This window comes from Sus scrofa, chromosome 8, assembly GCF_000003025.6.
Source record: "Sus scrofa isolate TJ Tabasco breed Duroc chromosome 8, Sscrofa11.1, whole genome shotgun sequence".
Lineage (NCBI taxonomy): Eukaryota > Metazoa > Chordata > Mammalia > Artiodactyla > Suidae > Sus > Sus scrofa.
The window spans coordinates 137,764,096-137,791,605 of NC_010450.4; the positions used below are offsets into that span (position 1 = coordinate 137,764,096).

Below are 27,510 nucleotides of genomic sequence, written 5' to 3' on the forward strand. Positions count from 1 at the left end.
TTGAGTACTAGGTTTTGTAATGGGTAGACCGTTTACCACAGGCCTGGAGGCGGCCAGAGAGCACTGATTAGAAGAATGGGCTTTGGATTCAGTCAAACCGAGGGAGATCTGGCTCTGCTGTTTAAAAAGCTAGTTGTTCCAGGACAACCTAAAAAAAAAAAAAATCTCCCCAAGCCTCAATTTTCTCATCTATAAAATGGGAATAAAAATACTATGTACTCTTACGACTTGGAAGGATTAATTGAAGAAATTCAGGTAAAGTGCTTAGCCCAGTTCCTAGAACATAATAAGTGCCCCCCCAAATGGTAATTATTATTATTGTTAAAAATTCCTTTGGGTTTTTGACTACTGGTATTGGTATTAAAATTTTAGAAAGTTTGGCTTTTATCATCCTTACTAACATTTGAGGATTTGAGAGTAGGGATTAGGTAGTAATGTACACATTTTAAAATTTGTAAATATTTCTTAATACTATTATTATTCAGGTGAACAGATGCTTCAGTAGTATACTTTTCTTATAGTGATCATCAAGTTATTTGCAAATTATACACACACACACATATGTACACATATACACATATGTAAATGGACCACAAAATCTCAAATGATGCAATTTTGCATCTAGTTGTGTCCATGACTTAAAAGTGCCCTGGTTTTATTAATAGCATTTGCCTTGTCTTTAAATTTGTTCTGTGGTGCTCTTAGCTCTCTCTGATGTCAGCTAAGGCTGACCTTTATTGGAAACTATTTTCTGTTTATACTGAGACTTAATGAAGACAGATGGCAACACATATTTGAAGAAACATCCTTGCAAGATCCTCTGTTGTACAAATGATGAAAGTGCAGGGTATGAAAGATAATGCATCAATTACAATAGATAGGACACCTGATCCAATGTTCAATCAATCAATAACAGTACTTAATTTGGTAAAAATTAGCTAGTGTTTGAAATAATTGGCCTCTCTGTCAGTTGTCATTTAGTGATGACAGTTTTAATGTAATAGATCCATTTTGATATCTTGAACATTTGAACTTGTGCAATTACTTGGTGAGAGTAGATTATAAACTACTTTTTACTTATAGAAATGATCATTTAGAAATTTAATGATGTAAACTATTTGCCTACACACATGAAATCACCGCGACTGCTAGTTTTTCTTCGTGTAGCAACATGGTAAAAACTCTAGATGGAAAAACCAAACTTAGAACAGATTTTCATTCTCTAAAACCGCATTTCCTTTCTCTTCTCACCTCGCTCATATTCTCTTCCTCTCTTATTATTTTTTCTGTGAAAATGGCTTTGGCGGACTTCATTTCAAATTATGCGTCTCTGGATTTCCATCCTTTGCAATTTATTGAAAGGCCAGGTGTTTTTTTTTTCACATAAATTAACTTTATTCTGCTTTATTTTAGTCCTTTTAGGGTTGTTGCTTTGCTTACTAGTAGACATTTTTAATACTGCCATTAACTCATGCATTTGGCCTGTATTCTCCCAGCCCTTGGTGGCTGTACTGCATGTACAGAGCATGTGAGTCCTGGGAGACTTGCTCAGTGTGATGTGATCCCATGTCTGTACTCAGAGAGTCAGTCCTCTCGTTGAGGAGGTGATTCAAACACTCAAATAATAGAATGTAAGGTCCTAAGGAGTAAAAAATTCCAAATAAACCTGGAGAAAGGTACATAATGTTCTGAGGGGGATTCAACTGGATTATGTCACGCGGTGATGCCAGTTTTGTGACTCGGGGTCCAAACACTTTGTCTTTCAATTAATGTGTTATTGGAGTCACTTTTTCACTCAGTAACTCATCCGGTGAAACTCATTTTGTTAAGATAAGTACAAATGTTAAACTAATTAAGTGTATTTTATGTATAAACGTATATTCTACACGTTACTGCAAGATGCCACTAACCTTTAGTTATTCTTAATCTCCGCTGAAGGTAATTTGATTTCTTTAACCTCAGACTTGAATACAAGGGAAGTTTCCAAATTATCCTGAACTATTTCTTGAAAATCGAAAGACCTACCAGGGGCTAGATAGGGTCTGGCTTCAGAGCAGTAGACAGACCACCAAGTTCCTTGGAGGTATTTATCCTCCGGTGTTGAGTCGGTCCGTAAGAACCGATCATTTGCTCTTGCTATTGGAACTATCAGTTTAGAAGTGTTTTGATGGAATACACCAAATCGAAAGAAGAAGTCAGTATGCAGACATTTGTCTTAATATTTTGAGATCTGATTTAATCAGGGCCAATTCTGGTAGGAGAGGGAAAATCAACATAATTTCGGAAACCCACACAGGTCATTCTGGGTGGCATAGTCTTTGACATGACTTTTGGAAACTCTCTTTGTAATTTCTTGATCTGCCTTATTCTAAGGAATTTTTAAAAAACGTTTTCTATTTCCAGTCGACTCAGTCTATAAACTTCTCTCCTATTTTTCTTGATGTTTGAAACGTTTTTCTGTAATGCCAACAGTGGTGTGCCTAAAATAATAAAAGGATTGTAAGCTGTAACATACCGTCAGTCTCCTTCATGGGATTTATTCTAAAATAGATTCTTTCAGAACTGCTGGCAGATGAAATAGATTTGGGGGCTTCGTGTTTTCCGTGGACTTTGCATTTTCCTGGCTCAGTTCTCACGTTTGTCTCAAATCCTTCAAAGCTAAAGCCCCAGTTTGTTAGTTGGAATGCTTTTGGCTTCGTATTTCTTTGGCACCACTCTTGTATTCTCTTCCCTTCGGAGTCTTGTTATCTGAATTATGTCAAAATATTTAAAGATGTGAGTTATTTGAGATGCTTCCCTTCCGAAAGGGCACATTAACCTTTGACAGTGGTCCCCAGTTCTTACTTGAACAAACATAGTCACGCTCCAGAGAAGCGAGTGTTGAGCATCAGAGGTAGACTAGCAGACCTAGACTACGCCTTCGGGAAACTGCGGAATCTCTTCGGTCACATCGAGTTTAAATAGAGCTCACTTGGAATTTCTCAGATGTAAAATTGTACTCCTTTTCCCCCGAATCACCACGCAAAAGTGGATTCACTGGGAAGTGATCTGAAAAACGGCGAATGATTCCTTCTTTCGAAGATGCATATTCAGCAACAGAAATTCCCTGATTTGACCCAGCTGATTTTTAGAGTCTGACAATTTATATTCCCACTGTTATTAAAGAAAGCACAGGAAGCGTTTCTATTTCCGGCTACAGTCCTTCCTTCCTGTTTTAGTTTTGAGCAGGAGATGCTAGAAACTACTGTACATCATTTGTCTTCAGCTTCCGTCAAGACAGGAATGTCGTTCAAAGATCTTCTGGAGCTTGTCTGACTTTGTTGATGCAGTGCAGAGCAGTTCTAAAAATAAAGGCAGGATTGTGGAGTCCATTAGGAGCAGCTTAGTTCATCATCGTTGTTTTTCACTTGTAGCCTGTGCCTTGTATGGTGGTTTCTGTTTCTCGGAACAAGCTTAGAAGAGCCACTCTATTCTTGTGCTCTGGGAATGCTGGAGTACAGAGCCTGTGTTTTTGCGAATAATATTTGGCTCATACAAGGAGCCTGTGTTCTGCAAGTGTAATGTTTGATGCATGTAAAGAGGATTAGCATCCATGGGAATTGAGGCAGAGAAATTGAATAGAAATGCCAGAATCAAATAAAGAAGTGTTTATTTATTGATATTGTATTGAGCCTTTTAATAGAAAACATCAAATTAGCATAATTAAGCAGAAGGTCTGATTTGCTGTCTTGTTTTTTGCCTGATGGGAAAGTCAGCATTGCTTTTACGGCCATCAGGAAATTTTAGTTATCTTTTCATATCCAAGGCGAACAGACTTTGAGGCAACGACCTACTTTGTCTGTGCTTATCTGTATTTACTCTAATCAAATAAAGATTCCTATAGTGCTATCTTAGAATATATACTGAAAGACGGACATGGAAATTTCCTAAGAGCTTGGTGCCTGAATATGCGATGGTTAATAAATTTTCTCTGCCTTCTATTGAAATTAAGGGGAGGGCCACAAGGTTATTAGTAATTGTATAATTCCCCCTTTTTCCTTTTTAGATACTAGCTCAGTCATGCACTGAAATCCTGGAATTGCGGCCCTCAAGTGTCTGTGTGGGGGGTAAGTGATTAGAATTTAAAAATACCTTGTTGGAAATTGTACTTTTTTTTTCCTAGTTAAAATATATGATTTGAAACTCAAGTTGGAAAGAGAATAGCAAAATTAATTTTTTTGGCATCTTTTTCTGAAAGAATTTTTAAATAATTCCTTGAAATATTTCTATTTTAAATTCAAATTTTTAAGATTGGAGTGTTATTTTAAATAATGAACATATTGTGTGACAGGCTTTTAAAATCTTCTGTATATTTAATTTAGTTCATGTTTGAGACCTTTCCTATGACAAGTAAAATAAGACAGGAAGTTTTCTCTTTTGTCTGATTGTACAAATAGTCATGCTTCTGTGGACATTGGTGTATCGTGCCATGATCACCCGGCCAAAGTCCAGTACCTGGCAGCTCAGGACTCATAAAGAAGCGATTTATGGGTGGCTGGCAGGAGAGAAGCAGGTGGCTTCGGCAGCTGGTGCTAAAAACAGACTCAGGTTTTAGCACTTTCATGCCCTCCAACCCAAAGATTCTCTCTGGCCTATTCTGTGTCTTCTTCAAGTCGGACCTGGAGTTCGTTGTAACCCGACTTGCCTTTAAAAAGGGAGGGTACCGGGTCTGGCGGGGAAGGAGACGTGCTTTGCAGTTTTCTGCAACGCTTCCCAACCGCAACACCTGGGATGAAGGCCTGCACCTTTTTGACCCCCCCCTTATGGCAACTGAGATGTTTAAGAGGAATAGTGCTTTCGAACATTCCAGAGCAGGATGGGGCTCTCCGAGTTTATATTTTACCTAGTCCCCGTAACAGCAGTGTCAGACCGTTTTATAATCTCGCATTCATAGATAGGGAACTGACACAGAGGCAGGTGCTTTTAGACTCTTGCCTCTCTGACTCCTGAAGCTCATCTTCTTTTTACTGAGTCACATTTTAAGTTTCACCTGCACTTTGCTTTAATCTATAAGAAAAAGGGAGTCCCCATTGTGGCTCAGTGGTTAATGAACCTGACTAGGAACCATGAGGTTGTAGGTTCGATCCCTTGCCTCGCTCAGTGGGTTAAGGATCCCCCGGCGTGGCCGTGAGCGGTGGTGTAGGCCACAGACATGGCTCGGATCTGGGGTGGCTGTGGCTGTGGTGTAGGCCGACGGCTACAGCTCTGATTCAATCCCTAGCCTGGGAACCTCCATATGCCGCGGAGCGGCCCTAGAAGAAGGCAAAAAAAGACCATAAATAAATAAATAAATAATTTATAAGGAAAAACACGGTGGTGTTTCTCCTAGAGTTAACTGCTGTGTCCATGTTGGCTTGTCTTAGATGGGCCGTCGCTGAGAGGACCGGAAGTGAATTACTGTTAAAATAGTTGACGTACCTTTGCTGGGCAGCGAGCCCTTCCTTGTCAGTCAAGAGCCTTGATGGGCTCCCTGTCCTTCCAGCGTATTATTTCACTCCCTGACATTCAGCGACGGCGCCTCGTGCGTAGAGACAGGTCACGTCCCCTTCCTTCAGCGACTGGCTCTAGGGTGTGATTAGTCCAGAACGCGGGGCCGCTGAAGATGGTGAGTCTGGGTCCTTCGGAAGACGAATCCGGGGTTCGGCTGGGAAGAGGCCGTCACCGAGCCCTGGCTAGCGTTCGTAGACGGCAGCAAATTCAGCGTTTTGCACCCCGCTCCTCCGTGCCTGAGAGGAGAGGAAACCAAAGAGTTTTCTTTCCTGTGGCTGTTGTCCTCGGGATGGGCGAGTTTTTTATAGGATGCTTGGGACTGACCTCTTAGCTTCAGTTCTACTATCTTGGTCACTGTTGGAAAATGCTTTGTTTAAAAGATAAAATAATGCATTTCTGCATGGTAGCAACTGGTGTCTCCCTGTATTTCCCTGGAGGATCTAAGAAAGCAGGTAGAACCGTCTCTTCAAGGTTATTATTTGGCTGAATAGTATTAAGAAATTCATTCTTTGTACGTGGAAACTTTTGCTTCAAGTTGTTTTTTTTTTTTGGTGGTTGTTTTTTACTAAGCATTGATTCAATTTATTTTTCCTTTTACTTCTAGAGGAATTTCAAATTGTTTTGAACGGAAGAGGGTTCAGCTTGGGCAGTCGGAAGGGCAGCGTCCTCTGTACCTACACCGTTAATGAAACCTACACCAAGAGTAGGTGTCGGTCGCCTCAGCGTCGCTTTGATGTCTGCACAGCGTGTCAGCCTCACGTGTTTTCCTCCTTTCCCCAGCTTGGACCAACTGGCCGTGGTTTTTAATCAGAGAGGAAAGAAAGGAGTAACAACACTAATTATTTAACAGTTATTTAATAATGGCAACATTTGTTTATAACTTACTAAATGCTGGACCCTCCCCTAAGTAGTCTCATTATACAGATGATGACCTTGTGGCTGAAAGAGCCAAACAACCTAATTATGGGCAGGGCCGAGAGTCGAACTCGCTTTGCCCGATTGCACTCTGTATGGGCGGTATCCACCGCCTGATTTAATTCCGTCTGAAAACTGTTTCTTGTTATTGTTGCCTGAAGATCTATCTTGGACTACTCTACTACTTATTGCCTCATTTTATTGTCACTTGTTTTCTTTATCTAATTTCCCAAGAATTTGTCAGCCAGCTTCCCGAAGATAGGTGTTTGGCCTTACCGGTTTTTCTCCAGTGCCCCCGACCCCGCCCCCCAGCACAGTGTTTGCTGCGAATTGTCGTATTTCTGGAATTAGTTTTTAGTGTTCCCTAGCTTGGCTAGTGAAAAAGCAGAAGATGAGTATTGCTTATTTTTCTTCAGTCTCAGAAAAACTCCTCTTTTAAAAATAGATCTTAGTATTTCTGAGCACTTTGGGTCCAAGATGTTTTCTTATAATTGATGATTATATTGTCTTCTAAAATTTTGAACTGTAAGGCAGAAGCTGAACTCTGGTGGAATTATTTTGTGAGAGGTTCATCTACAATTTTATTGTTTACCGGATGGTTCTAAACCCGGCTCCACAGACTGTAACTGCTCAGCAAGTGTTGGCTGAGGTAAAGGGGCGAGGCTCTCAGCATAGGACATGCCATCGTTAATTCCTCTCTGTTTGTTACGAACTCTCTTCCTAGTAGATTCTGCAGTTGAAGAGGACAGAGTAATTTGTGTTTTTATTCAGCGATTTGTCTAAGCATTCACTTTACCCAATTCCTCCTGATTACATATTTGAGTTGATTATAACATAAATATATTTTACACCTAGCTACATGGGATTAAGTTTATTAAAGAAAACCCTCAAATAAATTTAGCTAGATTGTATTTTCATCATTTGCATTCTAAGGGTCTCCTTTTGATTATATAACTTTTCTAAATATTTATAATCTAGATAACTTTTCTCATTTATTATTAAAATTACCAGGGCAATTTAATCATTCAGCTTTATAAAATTATTTATGTATTATAGATGCAATTATTTTATTAAACCCTTGAAATAAATTTATTATCCTTTGGACAGTTTTCTATACCATTTTTATATTGATTTTAAAAATATCATTTATTCTTGAAAATCTAACTTATTGGGAAAATTGAGCAGGAGAAGGTGATAATTTTATAGTATCTCCAAATGACATGTGAACTTAAGTCAAAACACCATAATTTGGAATTCCCATCTTGGCGTAGCGGAAATGAATCCGACTAGGACCCTTGAGGTTGCAAGTTCGATCCCTGGCCTTGCTCAGTGGGTTAAGGATCCGGCGTTGCCGTGAGCTGTGGTGTAGGTCACAGACACAGCTCGGATCTGGCGTTGCTGTGGCTCTGGCTCTGACCCCTAGGCTGGGAACCTCCATATGCCGCAGGGTGGGTGCAGCCCTAAAAAAGGACAAAAGACAAGAAAAACCCCAAAAATACAACAACCGTAATTCATAATTCATAAATATATCAATGAGACATGTTATCTCTTTCTATTTTACATTTCTGTATTCCTTCTCCTCTTTCTTTTTTTTTTTTTTGTCTTTTCTAGGGCCACTCCCGCAGCATATGGAGGTTCCCAGGCTAGGGGTCGAATGGGAGCTACAGCTGCTGGCCTACCCCACAGCCACAGCCACGTCAGATCCGAGCCACATCTGTGATCTACACCACAGCTCACAGCAACACTGGATCCTTAACCCACTGAGCAAGGCCAGGGATCAACAAGCCCGCAACCTCATGGTTCCTAGTTGGATTCATTTCCACTGCGCCACGACGGGAACTCCTCCTCTTTCTTTATATGAGTATCTTTTTGGTTTTCCGTGATAATATAGCTAAAGTTCCACGCTTGAACTCTGATTGTTGCATCTCCTAATATTATTAATGAAACTGTGACATACCTAAAACCATTTATTAATTCAGTGGCACTGTATTTTCTAGGTGTAATGCCAGTGAGTGTGGAACATAATTCCATGCTTTGTCCTGCACCTACCCTGCATGAAGTTGGAGAGTAAGTACCTCATTAAAAGATTTAAGAACTTTGTGTGTGTGTGTGTGTGTGTGTGTGTGTCTTTGTCTTTTTGCTATTTCTTTGGGCTGCTCCCGCGGCATATGGAGATTCCCAGGCTAGGGGTCGAATCGGAGCTGCAGCCACCGGCCTACGCCAGAGCCACAGCAACTCGGGATCCAAGCCGTGTCTGCAACCTACACCACAGCTCACGGCAACGCTGGATCCTTAACCCACTGAGCAAGGGCAGGGACTGAACCCGCAACCTCATGGTTCCTAGTCAGATTCATTAACCACTGCGCCACGACGGGAACTCCCAGATTTAAGAACTTTTTAGCTACAAGTTATTAGGTAATGGTGATAAAATACACATTTGTTTTATTTTATCTCTTCCGGATATAAAGATTGAACATGAAATTACCAATCTTAAGGCAAATCATTCTGGTTAGTACTTTATACATATTCTTAGGTTGAAAATAGTAAAGTGTGTTACATCTTGTTTCTTAAATATTGATTAAAAGGCTCTAAAAATATTTATTTGAATAGATTTGAGAACTGTTGTCTGTGTTGAAATAATAAGAACCATAGATGTTCTTTGGAACTTTGGAGTATTGAATTTACATACACACAGGTATGCACAGAAATGCATGAGTTTCAAAGTGGGATTTTGACTAATTATAATTACTAGAGTATTTAAATATTAAGATTAAGGAGCAAAAGGAACATGGCTCAGTAAGGCTAGGAAATATTTGTGCTTTAATTTGTATCCCAGTCCTGTTAAGGGTTGTATCTCATGTGCTTTGGTGTGGCAGTAATCAATGAAGGTATCTAGCAAAGATAAGAGCTATTTCCTTTGGATAAGGGCTCTTCTTTTTAAGCACCTGTTCACAGATAATTCACCAGCACTTAATATTCCCATTTTCGAGTTTTCCTCTGCCCTCTTTCTAAAGAAGGAAGTGATTGCAAAGAGCTCCACTGCTCTCTTGTCCAGGGAGGGACGCACTGTGCTTAGGATAATGCGTAGGGTTCAGTCTTCAGGACTCACTTTGCAGTGATCTCGCACCCAGAGCAGAGGAAACGGAAATGCGTAAACTCCCAATCCGAAGTCTGGATTGGCGCAGAGCAAAGGTAGTATTTTCCTTTGCGGAACCTAAGAAAATCAGTAGTTTGAAATGGACTTAAGCACTTAAACTTTCGTAGATGCTTAAATATTCAGGGTCTCTCCTGGACATCACTTCCGATCAGCCAAGTAAATTAGAGTGATGTCAGCTATTTTAAATTGATTGAAAAGAGCTGCATAATGTAACTGAAAAAAGCAAGACTGTCTGACGCTTTCTATAAAAAAAGTATTCACCTCCTGTGTCATGTCATAATCTAGTGTTAACTGATAACATGCCTATGGCTAAATTAGTCTGGCCTTGGAATTTGAGGCAGGTCCATTTTGCTCAGAGCCATTTTTATCCCAGGGACACAGTGGGGACTCAATGGCTTTCTGAGTAATGATGTCTCGTATTAGCAATGATACATCTATTGACTTAAAGTTTGGTCTTGTTTTATTGAATCTATAATTCCATACTGATTCTCCTGATTGTTCCCTCCTACCTGCTTTCAGAGCTGTCTTCTCTATCTGAGTCATTGGCAAGTCTGTCCTTTCTTTTTTTTTTCCCAGCTTCCTACTTGCAAAATTTTTTTTTAATTTATTTTTTTTTCCCACTGTACAGCAAAGGGATCAAGTTATCCTTACATGTATACATTTTTTCCCCCACCCTTGTTCTGTTGCAATATGAGTATCTAGACATAGTTCTCAATGCTACTCAGCAGGATCTCCTTGTAAATCCATTCTAAGTTGTGTCTGATAAGCCCAAGCTCCCGATCCCTCCCACTCCCTCCCCCTCCCATCAGGCAGCCACAAGTCTCTTCTCCAAGTCCATGATTTTCTTTTCTGAGGAGATGTTCGTTTGTGCTGTATATTAGACTCCAGTTATAAGTGATATCATATGGTATTTGTCTTTGTCTTTCTGGCTCATTTCACTCAGTATGAGAGTCTCTAGTTCCATCCATGTTGCTGCAAAAGGCATTATGTCGTTCTTTTTTATGGCTGAGTTGTATTCCATTGTGTATATATACCACAACTTCCGAATCCAATCATCTGTCGATGGACATTTGGGTTGTTTCCATGTCTTGGCTATTGTGAATAGTGCTGCAATGAACATGCGGGTGCACGTGTCTCTTTTAAGTAGAGTTTTGTCCAGATAGATGCCCAAGAGTGGGATCGCGGGGTCATATGGAAGTTCTATGTATAGATTTCTAAGGTATCTCCAGACTGTTCTCCATAGTGGCTGTACCAGTTTCCATTCCCACCAGCAGTGCAGGAGGGTTCCCTTTTCTCCACACCCCCTCCAGCACTTGTTATTTGTGGATTTATTAATGATGGCCATTCTGACTGGTGTGAGGTGGTATCTCATGGTAGTTTTGATTTGCATTTCTCTTATAATCAGCGATGTTGGGCATTTTTTCATGTGCTTGTTGGCCGTCTGTATATCTTCTTTGGAGAACAGTCTATTCAGGTCTTTTGCCCATTTTTCCATTGATTGATTGGTTTTTTTGCTGTTGGGTTGTATAAGTTGTTTATATATTCTAGAGATTAAGCCCTTGTCAGTTGCATCATTTGAAACTATTTTCTCCCATTCTGTAAGTTGTCTTTTTGTTTTCTTTTGGGTTTCCTTTGCTGTGCAAAAGCTTTTCAGTTTGATGAGGTCCCATGGGTTTATTTTTGCTCTAATTTCTGTTGCTTTGGGAGACTGACCTGAGCAAATACTCATGAGGTTGGTGTCAGAGAGTGTTTTGCCTATGTTCTCTTCCAGGAGTTGGATGGTGTCTTGTCTTATGTTTAAGTCTTTCAGCCATTTTGAGTTTATTTTTGTGCAATGTCTGTCCTTTCTGTTGTTCAGGTGAAAACCTTTGAGTCCCTATTGATCTACTATATGCGGCCCACCTCAGCTCTGATTTCAGACTATGTTCAGAATCCGATCCTTCCCCACCACATCCTAGACTAAGCTTCTCACCTGGGCTTTCTGCTTTTGTCCTCGGCAAAAGTGATGCCATTAAAAGATCATTTTATGTTGCTCTTCCACTTAAAATTCCCAATATTGAGTTTCTTGTGACAGTCAGGGTGAAAGTGTAAGCACTGCAGTCTCTATAAGGCTCTACAGGGTCTGGCCCTCATTATGTCTCTGGCTTCATCTTCTTTTTGCCCCATCTGTATTGGTCACCCTGGCCTCTTTGTTGTTAACCAAGTGAGTTCATTCTTACCCCAGTGTTTTTTTAACTTTTATTTTTTATTAAAGTGTAGTTGATTTACTATGCTGTGCCAATTTCTGCGGCACAGCAAAGTGACTCAGTTAGACAGATAGATACATGTAGATACATAGATACATAGATAGATTATCTTTTAAAATTATTTCCATCATGTTCTGTTCCAAGAGATTGGATATAGCTCCTCATGCTATAGAGTAGGACCTCATTGCCCATCCATTCTAAATGTAACAGTTTGATCTAGTAACCCCAAATCCCAGTCCATCTCACTCCCTCCCCTCCCCTTGGGGACCACAAGTCTGTTCTCTATGTCTATGAGTCTGTTTCTGTTTTGGAGATAGGTTCATTTGTATCATATTTTAGATTTCACATATAAATGATATCACATGGTATTTGTCTTTCTGACTTCACTTAGTATGAGAGTCTCTAGTTGCATCCATGTTGCTGCAAACGGCATTATTTCATTCTTTTTTATGGCTGAGTAGTATTCTATTGTGTAAATGTACCACATCTTCTTTATCCATTCGTCTGTGGATGGACGTTTAGGTTGTTTCCATGTCTTAGCTATTGTGAATAGTGCTGCAAGGAACGCCAGCTGTTTTTTGTTTTTTTGTTTTGTTTTTTTTTTTGCATTTGCTGTTCTCTGCTTGAAGTGGTCCTCCCCTCATGTCTCACTCTTTCAGCTGCTTCAAGTTTTGTTCAGATGTCAACTTCTCAGAAAGGCCTTCCCTATCTAATCACACCGTCTTCCCCCTCCCTTGAGTGGAGCACACTCGATTCTCTTTTCATGGTTTACTTTCCTTCGAAAGCATTTGTTTGTTTGTTTTTAAAAATTGTGTCTCCTTCCTGCTAGGGTGAATTTTGTTTTGTGTCCTGTTGTATCTCTAGCACCTAGAACAATGCTGGACACACAGTAGGTTCACTAACCGTTTGTTCCATGAAAAATAATACCTTTTTTCTCGAACATTTTGAGATACTATTTATATAAAGAGCTAAAAGAGTGCATTTGATTTTTGGATCTATCAGATAGGGGAAAGATGACCAGAATTCCGTTTTGGGGATCGTGCCATTTGAGAGAGCAGAAAATTATCTTGGTTTTTTCGTAGTAATGACTAGTTAAGGAAGGTAGCTAACTTTCTTCTTCAAAGTTGTTGTAAAATGCAGTTGCCTGTTACGTCTGACACTGAATTTGTTTTTCCTAGAATTTGCCTTGAGGCATAGTTTCCTTTTGAATAGACTGCCATAGAGAGCACCGATATTCTTTAGTGATTTGTAGATTGGCTAAACGCTCAGGAGATGTGGTTTTTAAAAATCACATAAGCATAGTAAATATCATGCATGAGAAGCTGTCATTTGTATGGCTTTTGACGTTACCTTTTCACCCATAAGCAAGCTGAGAATATGGCAGGGAGACCTGTCTAATTACTTTTGTTCCCCGCCCCTGGTATCAAGCACATGCTACTGCTGAGACAGAGTTTGGGAAGATTTCATGTGTTGAAGTTCGGGACATTTGGCGACATTGTTTGCTCCACTAAGTACACAAAGAGTAGTTTGGACCTTTCCTTTGCCTGGGATGTTCCTTCAGATGCTTTGTAGGTGATGCACTCTCTTATGAGATTGGATTAAAATCAACACAACTGAAACAGTTTAGCCTTGTGAGGTGACTGATGCTTAATATGTTTGTCTAATTAGCTTTTGGCTAAGGACTCAAACCCATTAAGTAGCTAGTTAGTCTATGTTTCAAATAAACACATCTGGCCCACCATGAATGAGGGTTTTCCTGTGTGAGGGTGACAGATGTGGTGATGGTCCCCCCTGTTCTCTCACTTAAATAATTAACATGCTGGTGCAGGAACCCTAGACAGACAGCCTCAAAGCCAGATGCACAGTCTCAGAGCTGGATCCACGGGCTTGTGCCTCATCTCATTAGCGTGCTCCTTCAGTTCCTTTCTCATCTTTATGTTGTTTTTCCTGAATTACATCTTCTTTGAGGATTTATTCGTTGAAAAAGCCAGGGCGCGTGGATTTGGGTTTGAAAAAGGCTTCCTAAGACGATGTTTACTTGGAGATGGGAACCGAGAATGTAGGAAAAGAGCTGGAGCATAAGTGTGCCTTTGGAAATCGACATCGTGGAATCAAGAAAAGTTAAAATACCCGGGCGCATCTTACCCAGTATGTCACTGCCTGTGGCATTGTCGGAATGGGTCTTTGGAGTACTTCCTCTGAGCAGCATCGCTAATTAATACGTTTCTTTGTTATAGAAGTTGAGACTAAAATGAACAAATCTCAGTTGTTAAACAGAAGGAGTGTAAAGGTGGCGGCACTGAGATGGTTCTTTTCTGTTTTTTTTCCATTGGACACAATTTAATTTTAAAAAACATGGTTAAATAAATCATCTTACCTAGAAAAATCTGCAGATGGTTTGGGAGTTAATTTCTGCCAGTGGTTCCTTTGTACCCAAATGTCTGACGTTTGAATGGGAAAGACCCTGTGAAGTTCTGTAGGTCCCGCCCATTCGAGGGCAGTCACCTCCTGGTGTCATGTGCAGGTGTCACCAGTTCTTGCAAAATGGGCTTATTCCCTGACCCTTGTTTAGTGAGACATCAACAATAGCACAGCTGCTCTGCAATAGTTGAGATCTCAAACCTGTAATTTGGCAAGAAGAACAGAGCAAATTGGGTAAATATACATAAACACATTGTGAAGAAAGAAAAACAGAACAGAATGAACCAGAGCCTTATCCTACAGCTTGTTTGATAGAGATGATTTAAGGAGGCATATGGTATAGTTAAATGTGCTTTCAAAAACATTGGCCAGAATCTTCTGGCAAATATGAGATAAATATCTAAATCAGAGGAAACTGATAATATTAGTTCTCTTAAAAGGCAGTGTAGAAAGACAGTTGACAGAGTGTTTTGAGTAAGAAGTGGTGGGACGTCAGTGTATGTGGAAAATTCTATGCGGCTGATACTGAAAGATCATTGAGATGAGCATGTGGCCATAAAGTCTTTTTATTCTCCTCAACATTGTTATTTTTTATATAATTCACTTTGCCTGGAATAAAATTGATTCGTTCTGCTTCCCTTTCTTGGTTGGACAAATTCTGCCTTGAGCATAGCTTCTCATATGAACACTTAAACTGTATACCTGTTATGTATGGTTAGGTGAACTTAGCAGATTTTTTTTTTTTTTTTTTTTTGAGAGGGAGACATGACTTTAGTAGAAAAACTTAAAAAGAGGATGAACAAAAACTGAGGAGATGAGCTGGTTCTCAACGGATGACTTGCTGGATGAGGCTGCTTCTGGCCACACTGTCTTCTCCCACGTCATCCCTTGTCCAGGGTCCAAATCGAAGCCACATCACAGCTGCAGGGCCCCATCTGGGCTCGGTGGTCTGACGTAGGACCTGAGCTGTGTGACCTTTGAGATCAGCCACCTTGGCCTTGCTTGTGTCCTTCCACATAACCCCTGGTGCTGGGCAAAGCCATGGCCAGAGGTGAGCTTCTTGTGGTGGGGTTACCCGAGGATGGGCAACTTGGTAGCATCCACAGCCCTCAGGCCCGATAGCAGACGTTTCAGATGCGAATGGGTCAGTCGCTGGGTTTCCTTCCTGTTGCCAAGACATCGGACTGCGGGGGACACCAAGCTACAGCCTGGATAGCCCCTTGACCCTGGGTGAGTGTCTGCAAGAGAACCCAGCCCCCATTCTGGGAGCATTAGGCCACATGCTGGCCAGATATCATCTGTCTGTTTCTCTGCGCAGCCCCAAGAACCATTATCTTAGTAGCAGAGGATGCAATTACAGCGTTGGTCTTTTCCTTATGAGGAATGAGACTTGATTTTTTTTATCATGGATACCAGGAAATTAATTATATATTTTGAATATAAACATTAGAATCTTAGTGAAGTGGGTTAAGGCTGAGGACCTCTCAGTTTGTAATATTTCTCTACACCCCTCCCCCAGTGGTGGAATATTTATCTTTTTGTTCACATGGTGTATTGCTTTCTGATTATACTTATAAATGTGATAAGTGCACCTAATCTGAACTACATATCCATCCTAAATATTACATTCAGCTTTGGAAATTGTAAGAGGAACCACAGTTAATTCAAATACATCTAGGGGTGGCCAAGAAAATGTTGACAATTATGAAAATGTTAAACAGGTTACAGTGAAAACACTGAAAAAGATATGACTCAGGTATGACACATCAGCTCTCTTTAAACATCAGGTCTGTCGTGTGAAAGATAGATTTGACTTCTTTTTGCTCCAAGAACAAGAGAAAGAGTAGAAGGTAAAGAGGGGCCATTTCAGCTCAAACTGTAGGGAGATTTTTGTACCAATTAGAAGCATTTAGTGAGTGTTTTGGTAGCTGAAAGTGTTCAAAGAGGGACAGCAGTGCGATGATATGGAAGATATTTCCTTAAATGTGTATTTACATCTTCTATATCTGCTTCTAAATTTTCTGTTATTACAGTTTTTACTATTATTAAGACATTTGACATTTTTGGATGGAAGGCACTAGAAGTTGAGTGGTAATTTCAAAGTACCCTTTTTTTATCTTTTAAAAATATACAAAGCAGTTAAAAAGGGGTTATTTTTAGTGTAATTCTGAAAACATTTGCAATACAGCTTTAGGTGTAATGTCCAGTACATCTCTGATATAGCTTTTTTCCTTCTGAAATCTAACAGTCTTCCTGACTGCAATATTTGTGTTCGTTATATTCATATATAGAGATGTCTCAAAAAGAAATTATTTTATTCAATTATTTTATCCTTTAACCTCTTTGAAGAAAATGTCCTTAGACAAATATTAATTTACATATATTCATAAGTAGAAGTGGAATCCTTCTTCACAAATATGAAGCATTATTTTAAGTCATAATTTATTATGTATAAAGCTAACTTTTAAAAAGCTCTGCAGAGTATTCAATGGTAGCACTTGATTTCAAAATATCTTAAGTCACCATAATTTTAATAACTTTTTGAGTAGTTGTCAGTTTAATTTTCAGTATGTGCAAATTGGAGGTAAATTATTTATTACTTCCATCAAATGTCTTTCACAATTTTGTTTAATTTTTTCATCTTTTTTAATGGATCATAAAGTGGCAGTCTTTGGTTGGCTGTGCATAAAGGCAGCAGCAAATGAATATTCTGCAGATCGGTTCCTGTGGATTGAAGTGTCAGCCGTATGGCATGGAGTATGAGGATTCTCAGATCACAGCAACCTTGCCGTGTGGCGGGGAGCTGGCCTCTTGCTTTGGAATTGTCACACATCTTTGAACATCAGATAAAGCACTGTGACCATTAGCACATTGAATTTTACTTACCTGATTAAATACCACAATGCTATTTAATCATTTCTTAGGCGGAATGAATTTAGTACACTTGAATTTATGTACGTACGTACGTATGTATGTATGTATGTATTTTGGCCTTGCTGGCAGCCTGTGGAAGTTCCCGGGCTAGGGATTGAACCCCCACCCCAGCAGCAACCTGAACTGCTGTAGTGACAATGCCAGGTACTTAGGCTGCTGCACCACAAGGCAACTCCAAGTACACTTGAATTTAGTTTTATTACTTTTTTTTTTGTCTTTTTGGGGCCGTACCCTCAGCATGTGTAGTTTCCCAGGCTAGGGGTCGAATCAGAGCAGTAGCCGCTGGCCTACACCACAGTCACAGCAACGCCAGATCCAGGCCGCATCTGCGACCTACACATAGCTCACCGCAACGCCGGATCCTTAACCCACTGCGCGAGGCCAGGGATCGAACCCGCCACCTCATGGTTTCCGGTGGGAGTTGTTAGCCACTGCGCCATGACGGGAACTCCAGGTTTTATTACTGTTAATTGAGTACCAGCTTGATGTTAACACGAACTGCAAGCAGTCTCTTTTAAGTTGTTTAGGTTTCTTGTATCCGTGTATTTTAAAAAACGCTCTGAGGATGGAGCAAAGAGCAGATGCAGGTATTGGTAAGCAGTTCTAAGCAAGGAAGAACCAGTGTATAGAAAAGGAAGTTGAAAGAGTCCTCAGCGCTGAGCCTACTTTCCTTGGCCACCCGGAATAATCGGCAGCATGACCCCGGCCGGTGTCAGAAGCAGCTTCTCCCCGGCGGTCATGACTTGCGAGTCTCGCCCCCCTGCTGTTTCTCCTCAGACGGCCTCGCTTCAAGCTCCTCTTCTCACAGCCTTAATTCTCAGTTTTCACCGTGGCCGAGCCCCTGACCCATAAACTCATCTTCTCGAAGGCCTCCTTTTCTTGCTCCCGAGCTCCGAACCTCCCAGCAGGATCTTTCCCTTGGCTTTAAACCCACCGTGCCAGTGTCTGCCACCCACAGGTCAGCTCACTCACTTGGATTTCCACCACCTTGAACCGAAGTTCCCAAGTTAAACTCGTATACGTCTGTTCCAGTCTGTTCTTCTCACGTTCCCGGTGTGAGGTCACCCACCTTCCTGTGCAAGGCAGAAGCGTCGAAGTCATCTTTAACTACCCGCTCTTCTTTGCCTCCCGCGTCCGGTCACTCTCCACGTCCGGCTTATGCTGACTCCTTCCTGTCTCCGCCTTTTTGTTTTCACACTCTCCTCGTTGACATTGTTTGCTTCAGTTCTACTTTGGTTCTTATTTGAAATACACCGAGAAAGTGTTGTGAAAGAATTTGTGTAGAGGTCGCGCTGGCTGGTGACATTGTATAAGCGTCATGTGTGCAGTGTGGCGTCTTGATCTCTGCGTACACTAGCGCGTGCTCCGCCCAAGTCTGGTCTCCACCTGCTAACTAGCAGGTGACCTCTTAGCTGTTCTCCCTCCCTCCCCCCTTGGTAGCCGTCAGTCTCCTCTCTGGATCCATGTGTCTGTTTTTGTTTTATTCCGCACATGAGTGAAATCGTACATCTTTCTCCATCGGACGTATTTCACTTGGGAGCCTCAGAGTCCATCGTGCTGTCGCACATGGCAGGATTCCCTATTTTTGTGGCTGGGCAGTGTCCCCCTGCCCGTGTGTACTGCGTCTTTAGCCTTTCGTCATCCCTCAGGGGGCACCTGGGTTGCTTTCATGTCTCGGCGTTTGTACATAATGCCACAGTGAACATCGGGGTGCACATACCTTTTTGAGTTAGTGTGTTTGTGTGCTTCCGATGATACCCAGACGTGGACTAACTAGACCGCGTGGTAGTTCCGTTCTTAAACTTTGAGGAACCTCCGTACTGTTCCTCAGAGGGGCTGCACCGAAGTGTGTTCCTCGCAGCAGTGAGACACGGAGACCGTCTTCCCTGGTCCGCTGCTGCAGAAGGCTGCTCCTGCAGCCCCTGCTCTGCGACGCAGCGGGCGTGAGGTTCGTAAAACACAGCGCTGGCCGTGCTTCTACCGGGCTTAAAAACTCGTCGGACTAATCCCAAATATCGAAATGTAGCATCCCGGGTTCCGTACGACCCTTCTTCTGTGATCCTCTTCAGCCTCAAGTCATGTACTCTCGCCGTCTGCGCTGCTGCCACGGCGAATGGCTTTGCGGGCCTTCCGCTGCCCTTCCAGCCTGTCAGAGAGCGCTGCGTCCTCTTGGGTCCCGTTGGGATCTCTTTTCCAAACTACCTCCCGATCATTCTTTAGGATTCATGGCAAAGGCGGCTTCCTGCGGGAAGTCTTTGCTGATGCCCCTGTGCGGGGCTGAGAGGATCGTGTGTCCCGGTCTGTCCTCTTGTACCTCTGTGCTTACACCTGTTTCAGTTAATAGCCCATTCTGGCCTAATTGCTTATGTGGCTTCCTTTCAGTTACATTGTAATGCTGTGTTTTATTACTGCATCGGCCTCCTTGGCCTATTATAAGCAATTTATAAATATTAGTGTAATTAGTAATAGACTGATTGAGTGATTGATTGAACTTACTGGCAAACATTCATAAAGCAATTTGGAGTGTGGTTTTAAGTGTTAGGTTCAAACACAGAGCTCAACACAGTTGTAGGGCTGGGTTTTATCAAGATAACATTTTGTAACAGGAAGGAAACAGCTTTGAAAAATTTCTCTACATGCACCTTCTTGACATTATATGCCAGACATCTTTGGAACAGTTTAGCTCTCTCTCTATTTTTAATGAAATTAAGTAGAATGGAAATTCTTGAAATTAAACAGAAAAGTATTAGGCAGTTATTTCATTGCTGCAGTACATTCTTCTATATTATCCGTGTTGCTTTTTAACTTGGATCTAAAGTATTTATGCAAAAGCACCTTGATAGTCTGGATAATGTGTTAGAAAAACAGTCAGATATTACAGGAAATTACAGAGCACCTACTGTGGTCCAGGCACCGTGTTGGACATTTTATGTACATTATTTCATCAAGCTCTCCTCCCCAAACACCTTGAAAGGGGTGCATTTATCTCCATTTTACAGGTTGAAGATGCGGGATTGAGAGTGTAGTGACCAGAGTTCAAACCTAGAACTCCCGATTCCCCAACACGTGGGTTCAGTGTAGCCCCCTTTTCAGTTTTACTTCATTCTTGGGACAAAAAAAGATGAACTTTTTACTCACCTCTCACTTATGTATGGAATGAAGTGAAAATAACATGGCTTTAATACATTTTTGTCCATCATAAAGCTTCTGAACTGAGAGTATGGGTTCTACTGTTGTAAATATACTAACCAGTGGTACAAGTTACATAGCGATCAGAATGAGAAGTCCGTAGACACTGATGGAAGTCACATAAAATAGACAAAATATGCTATCCATATATTTGAGTCTTGGGGCAAAGTAAGGTTAAGGTAATGAGTTTGAGGGTGAGATGGTTTTATCAAACTGTGTGCCAGCAATGGACCAGCAGAGCTTTGGAGAAAGGATAAGCTCATAACAGTGCTAATAGCATATCAGTGCTTTCAAAGCTGTTTTTCTAAAGAAACAACAAAATTTTAAAGCAGGAAGAACTTTTAGAGTGGGTTTTTCATGTTTGCAACACTTTTGAAAAGATTTCCCAGCAAACATATATACAGATAAAATATGCATATGTGGTCACAAATGAATGTCTTAGCAGACAGTAAGTGCCATTGTAGTTACCACGAGAGACACGTTTGTGAATATAGGAAAACACTGAAGGTGTGACGCTGGGGGAGTGACACAAAGCTCACGCCCATGAGAGGAGCTTGGACATAAGCCCCCAAAGCATTTATCGGGGATCTGGTAAACGCAGTAGAAGGGAAAGCACTTTGACTCCAGAGTCAGGCAAGTCCCAGTATTCGGGCAAGTTACCTTTTTAAGGTTCGGGTCCCTTATTCGTAGGATGGAGATGATGCTAGGGTCTCCCTAGGTGGGTTGTTGTGAGAAGCACACGAGAAGACGAGTCCACGCGTTTGGCTCTCAGTAGCGAACGGAGAGACCCCATCCTTGTCAGCACTGTTGTTGCTGTTAGTGTTTTGATCATGCACTGCTGCTCTCAGAAAGGTGAAGATCGTACTGTTCCAGTTGAGTCCATGTATCAAAAAAATCGTCAGGTCCCTCTCCCCGTTTGTGGAGACTTAACTCCGTTTTATTTGATGCCAGCTTCATCCCTGGAGCCTGAGGTTTGGGAACCACGTGGTTGCTTTCGGCTGCCGGGGGATCTCATCCGCACACTACAGCCGAACTTTGTTGTCAGTGTCTCTTCTGTTCTTACTCCCTTTGGAGCAGCATTAAACACACTGTGTGTTTCCTGCATTGCTTGCAGAACCGTTCTGCAAGCCGGTTGAGAAACAACTTTGGTCAGTGTCTACTGACCCCTTTGAAGTTGAGTCAGTGATTACCTGCAACAATCACACATTATCTGGAATCAGATAATCTTCCCCCCAAACTAAAACCATGCCCTCCGTGTCCTGTGCTTTCAGCACGTGCTTTAAAGTAGAGGAAAGGTTAGTTTTGGATTCAGTTATGCTTAGTCTTCAAAAAAACAAAACAAAACAAGACACTCAGTTCTGCAGAATAAGCAAGTAGGCTTAAGTTTTCTTTCTTAAATAGGCCACTTGGCCTCCAGTGTTGGGCTAGTTCAGAAGTTCAGTTAAGGTGATATTTTATAAATACTCCAATTTCTTGTTCTTTTCTGGATTTTTTTAAAAATGAGATGTTTTGAAGGGAACGTTTTATAAGAGTGATATTTTATAATAGGCGCGCTCCTGAATTTTGAAGAAGAGTTTAGCTAGAAGTGTGCTAGGCATATCTCTCCTGGTGGCTTTAGCCCTGTAAGAATCCAAAATAAATATCACACTGAAGGAAAAAAAACAAAACGCATCAAGGACGTTCATTTCTTCAGACCTCTGTGGGATGATGCAAAGAATTCAAAATTTGTGAGAATCCTGGCGTTACCACTTGGCCTTTGGGTAAGGTAGTTAACATCTCTGTGCCTTACGTCCCTCAGCTGTAAAACTGTGACACTGCTTACTTGAAGCGTTCTTGTAAGGATTCAATGCCGTGATACCCATAAAATGCCCAGGACAGCATCCAGCACATGGCAGAGACTAAATACCATTTCTACCTTCTCTCTAGCATCATCATTGAAAATCTTACCGGTGGCTTGAGACTGTTTCTGTTTTATTCTAACTCTCCATAGCAGTACATGGCACACAATTCATGGAATAGAGAAGAAATCTAAATTTAATAAAATGCTGCTCATTCAGAGGAATTAAGGCAAAATTTCTTGCTATGAGTTCTTGGAATTTAGGATATTTTGTGAGCATTGAGCATGGCATTGTATGGAAGCTAGGTTAACAAAATGTTGCCTTCTTTCAGTTTAATGAACAGATTTGTTGGTATACTGATTATTATATGGTGATATACTTGGTAAACTTTGGAAAAGAGCTGTTTCCTTAATACTTTAAAATCTCCTTCTTGTCATGTTTTTCCCTTTTATTTATTTTTAGAACTTGAAAAAAAATTACCAACTGATCCCAAATAATGAATTACTAGAATCTGAATTAATGAGATTTTAATTATTTTAGTGGTGTTATAATTTGAAATCATATTTTCAAAATGAGAACTGTATTTTAATTATGATATTTCTTAGCCACAGACAAAAATTTTTCTATCTTTTTTCTACCTTTGTCAGGATATTTTAAAACCCTGACATCATAACAAAATTGCCTACAAATTTGTGGATCAAATTCTTTTTTCCTCCTTCAGTTTATCTGTCTTTCATTATCATTTTCTCTATTTTTTCACTTTGAATGGCTTGTTATTTCCATTATATACATATATGTATATATATATATATATATTTTTTTTTTTTTCTTTTTAGGGCTGCACCTACGGCATATGCAGGTTCCCAGGCTAGGGGTTAAATTAGAGCTGTAGCCACCCACCTATGGAACAACCACGGCAACAACAGGGGAACCGAGCCACATCTGCGACCTACACCACAGCTCACGGCAGCGCTGGATCCCCGACCCACTGAGCGAGGCCAGGGATCCAACCTCATCCTCATGGATACTAGTTGGATTCGTTTCTGCTGCGCCACAGTGGGAACTCCCTCCGTCTTTATATTCTTAAACAATGATCTTGTGATAACGGTAATATCTAGAGACAGAGATCAAAGGATTTTTTGTGAACTAGAAACAATCTCAGCATTTCTCTGGATTAAGGATTTTTTTTCATTATATTTTTTCTAAAAATTTATTATTTTAAACTAAAATAATGGCCACAATAGAAATTTCTTCCAGTTTCTATTTATGTTAATGCTTCTTTTAGGAATAGTTAAATCACTTAAGGAATTTGCCTGTGGCTCCTGAATAATGACTGGAACAAAGAAAGAAAAAAGCTGGGATAATGCATCAAAAACTTTTTAGCAGATGTCCTGGCTAATAATTTTGAATTATTTAAGGAAATGTGAATCTCCCACAATGCCCTAGTTTTTAATTTATTTTAAATTATTGTTTCTCCATTTTCTTTTAGAACTCTTGATGTTTCGGTGAGTTTTAACGGAGGGAAGTCTGTCATCTCAAGCTCACTAATTGTCACGGCCACAGAATGTGTAAGTCACTGTTTGATAAAGTTACCCTTTAAAAATAATCCTTTCCAGAAATACTTTCTGTATCTTCAGTGTTGTTGCATGTACCACGATGAAGAAGGTAGAAGCAGTAACAGTGGAGACCATTAGAAGAAAACGTTTATTTTAGGTTGTTTTTTGCTTTCGTCTTCTTTAAAAGGAATTTTTTAAGAGAGTGTACATTTTGTTTCGATATTTATAAAACTGAAAGTCATGTTTAAAATCAAAATAAGGTAGGAGAATGATTTCCGAATGAAGCCTTTTTTTAAACATTAACTATGTAAATGAAAGTAATATCTTTCTGTCAATGAAGCTTGCGTTAGAGTATCTAAGACATGCGTGTGTTTGAAATTACTAGTGCATCTTAATGAGCAGGCTTATTGTTGTGTCCGTTTTAATGTTGGGGCTTTCTCATGTGAGGAAGGAATTTGATTTTGGTAGCTTGATAATATCTTGGTTGGAAACTGCACTGAAACGGTAATTTAGTTGAGAAGATTGGGTATTTTGGAATGTAAACTCCATTGATAAGACAGTGTTTTCCTTGTAGTTAGTTTTTTTGGTTTACGGAAAGTCATGATATTAGATTATTGAACATGAAAACACAAAGCACTAAAAGGAACTGATCACATAGCCATGTTCTTAGGAGTACATTTTCTTTGTAAAAAACGTAGAAATCCAAACAAAAAAAATCCCAAACCTAAACATTTTCCCACATCTTACGGTTTCACGGTTTCATATTTTGATCTTTTTATTTGAGACTGCCTTCCTCCAGAAATCAGAACAAAGCAGCCGAATATTATCTGTATAAAGGATCGTTTGTCTCCTGCTGTAGGAAAACACTGCAGGGAAAGGAAACATCCACATGGACTCTTGGGTCGCTATTGGATTCCCCAGATAACTCGTTATCAACACCTGTTTTGAGTTTGAAAGCAGCTAGGTGTTCTTTTTTTTCTCCTCCTTTTAGTCTTCATTGCACGTTGCAGTTGGTAGGTTTTGTGGAGGTGGCAGTTCCTGGCCCTCAGGATGTGGGTGAGCTTACAGAGGCTTGCGGGTAGCTTCCCAGTGTGGCGCGCTCTTTCTCCGTCCCCCTTCGCGCTCTTTCTCCGTCCTCCTTCGCGCTCTTTCTCCGTCCTCCTCCCGCTCTTTCTCCGTCCCCCTTCGCGCTCTTTCTCCGTCCTCCTTCGCGCTCTTTCTCCGTCCTCCTTCGCGCTCTTTCTCCGTTCTCCTCCCGCTCTTTCTCCGTCCTCCTCCCGCTCTTTCTCCGTCCCCCTTCGCGCTCTTTCTCCGTCCCCCTTCGCGCTCTTTCTCCGTCCCCCTTCGCGCTCTTTCTCCGTCCTCCTTCGCGCTCTTTCTCCGTCCTCCTTCGCTCTCTTTCTCCGTCCTCCTTCGCGCTCTTTCTCCGTCCTCCTCCCGCTCTTTCTCCGTCCCCCTTCGCGCTCTTTCTCCGTCCCCCTTCGCGCTCTTTCTCCGTCCCCCTTCGCGCTCTTTCTCCGTCCTCCTTCGCGCTCTTTCTCCGTCCTCCTCCCGCTCTTTCTCCGTCCCCCTTCGCGCTCTTTCTCCGTCCCCCTTCGCGCTCTTTCTCCGTCCTCCTTCGCGCTCTTTCTCCGTCCTCCTTCGCGCTCTTTCTCCGTCCTCCTCCCGCTCTTTCTCCGTCCTCCTCCCGCTCTTTCTCCGTCCCCCTTCGCGCTCTTTCTCCGTCCCCCTTCGCGCTCTTTCTCCGTCCTCCTTCGCGCTCTTTCTCCGTCCTCCTCCCGCTCTTTCTCCGTCCCCCTTCGCGCTCTTTCTCCGTCCCCCTTCGCGCTCTTTCTCCGTCCTCCTTCGCGCTCTTTCTCCGTCCTCCTTCGCGCTCTTTCTCCGTCCTCCTCCCGCTCTTTCTCCGTCCCCCTTCGCGCTCTTTCTCCGTCCCCCTTCGCGCTCTTTCTCCGTCCCCCTTCGCGCTCTTTCTCCGTCCTCCTTCGCGCTCTTTCTCCGTCCTCCTTCGCTCTCTTTCTCCGTCCTCCTTCGCGCTCTTTCTCCGTCCTCCTCCCGCTCTTTCTCCGTCCCCCTTCGCGCTCTTTCTCCGTCCCCCTTCGCGCTCTTTCTCCGTCCTCCTTCGCGCTCTTTCTCCGTCCTCCTTCGCGCTCTTTCTCCGTCCCCCTTCGCGCTCTTTCTCCGTCCTCTTCCCGCTCTTTCTCCGTCCTCCTCCCGCTCTTTCTCCGTCCCCCTTCGCGCTCTTTCTCCGTCTCCCTTCGCGCTCTTTCTCCGTCCTCCTCCCGCTCTTTCTCCGTCCTCCTCCCGCTCTTTCTCCGTCCCCCTTCGCGCTCTTTCTCCGTCCCCCTTCGCGCTCTTTCTCCGTCCCCCTTCGCGCTCTTTCTCCGTCCCCCTTCGTGCTCTTTCTCCGTCCTCCTCCCGCTCTTTCTCCGTCCCCCTTCGCGCTCTTTCTCCGTCCCCCTTCGCGCTCTTTCTCCGTCCCCCTTCGCGCTCTTTCTCCGTCCCCCTTCGCGCTCTTTCTCCGTCCCCCTTCGCGCTCTTTCTCCGTCCTCCTTCGCGCTCTTTCTCCGTCCCCCTTCGCGCTCTTTCTCCGTCCTCTTCCCGCTCTTTCTCCGTCCTCCTCCCGCTCTTTCTCCGTCCCCCTTCGCGCTCTTTCTCCGTCTCCCTTCGCGCTCTTTCGCCGTCCTCCTCCCGCTCTTTCTCCGTCCTCTTCCCGCTCTTTCTCCGTCTCCCTTCGCGCTCTTTCTCCGTCCTCCTCCCGCTCTTTCTCCGTCCTCCTCCCGCTCTTTCTCCGTCCTCCTCCCGCTCTTTCTCCGTCCCCCTTCGCGCTCTTTCTCCGTCCTCCTCCCGCTCTTTCTCCGTCCTCCTCCCGCTCTTTCTCCGTCCCCCTTCGCGCTCTTTCTCCATCCTCTTCCCGCTCTTTCTCCGTCCCCCTTCGCGCTCTTTCTCCGTCCTCCTCCCGCTCTTTCTCCGTCCTCCTCCCGCTCTTTCTCCGTCCCCCTTCGCGCTCTTTCTCCGTCCCCCTTCGCGCTCTTTCTCCGTCCCCCTTCGTGCTCTTTCTCCGTCCTCCTCCCGCTCTTTCTCCGTCCCCCTTCGCGCTCTTTCTCCGTCCCCCTTCGTGCTCTTTCTCCGTCCCCCTTCGCGCTCTTTCTCCGTCCTCCTCCCGCTCTTTCTCCGTCCCCCTTCGTGCTCTTTCTCTGTCCTCCTTCCCGATCTGCTCCTCCAGGCGTCCTTTCTCACCTCTCTGCCACACAAACAGGGAAACAAATCTTTGGGTCCCCAACCCACGCAGTTTCAACAAGCGGGGATGCCAAAGTTGAATGACTCATCTGGAATTTACAGGTAGCTGCTTCCTAGAAAGAGGAGGTCTTTCTAGATCTCGCACGGTCTCCGGGGAGCTTGAGGTGTTTAAGAGGAAGGCGATTTCAGAAAAAGGGGCCTGCGTTGTGTCAGACGAGATGAGGGAGTGGGGAGGCAGGTTGTAATATTCCACGAAGGCTCAAAATCCTCTTCCTTGAGGAGAGATTGAGCCAAGACTTGAGGACAGTGAGGAAGTGAACCCTGAAGGCCACGCAGGGGAAGAGTTCATGCAGGGGGGGTGGCACCCGCCTAAGGCAGGACCGGATCTGGCTGGTCTTGGAGGAGCAGGGTGGCCGAGTGCCGGGTGGAGTCGCGGAGGGAAGACAGGTCCTGAGACGAGAGGAGAGAGGGGAGGAAGGGCTTTGTGA

The 27,510-nt window shown here is 42.6% G+C and overlaps 1 protein-coding gene across 1 annotated transcript in view; it reads left to right on the top strand.

Annotated features, from left to right (window-relative positions):
• Positions 1-27,510, top strand: part of ANTXR2 (anthrax toxin receptor 2) — a 149,488-nt gene that overhangs the window by 35,247 nt on the left and 86,731 nt on the right. The window contains exons 8-11 of the mRNA XM_003129371.6: positions 4,046-4,106; positions 6,134-6,232; positions 8,442-8,511; positions 23,719-23,797. Of these exons, the coding sequence (XP_003129419.3) occupies positions 4,046-4,106; positions 6,134-6,232; positions 8,442-8,511; positions 23,719-23,797 (309 nt within the window). The remainder of the gene's footprint in view (positions 1-4,045; positions 4,107-6,133; positions 6,233-8,441; positions 8,512-23,718; positions 23,798-27,510) is intronic.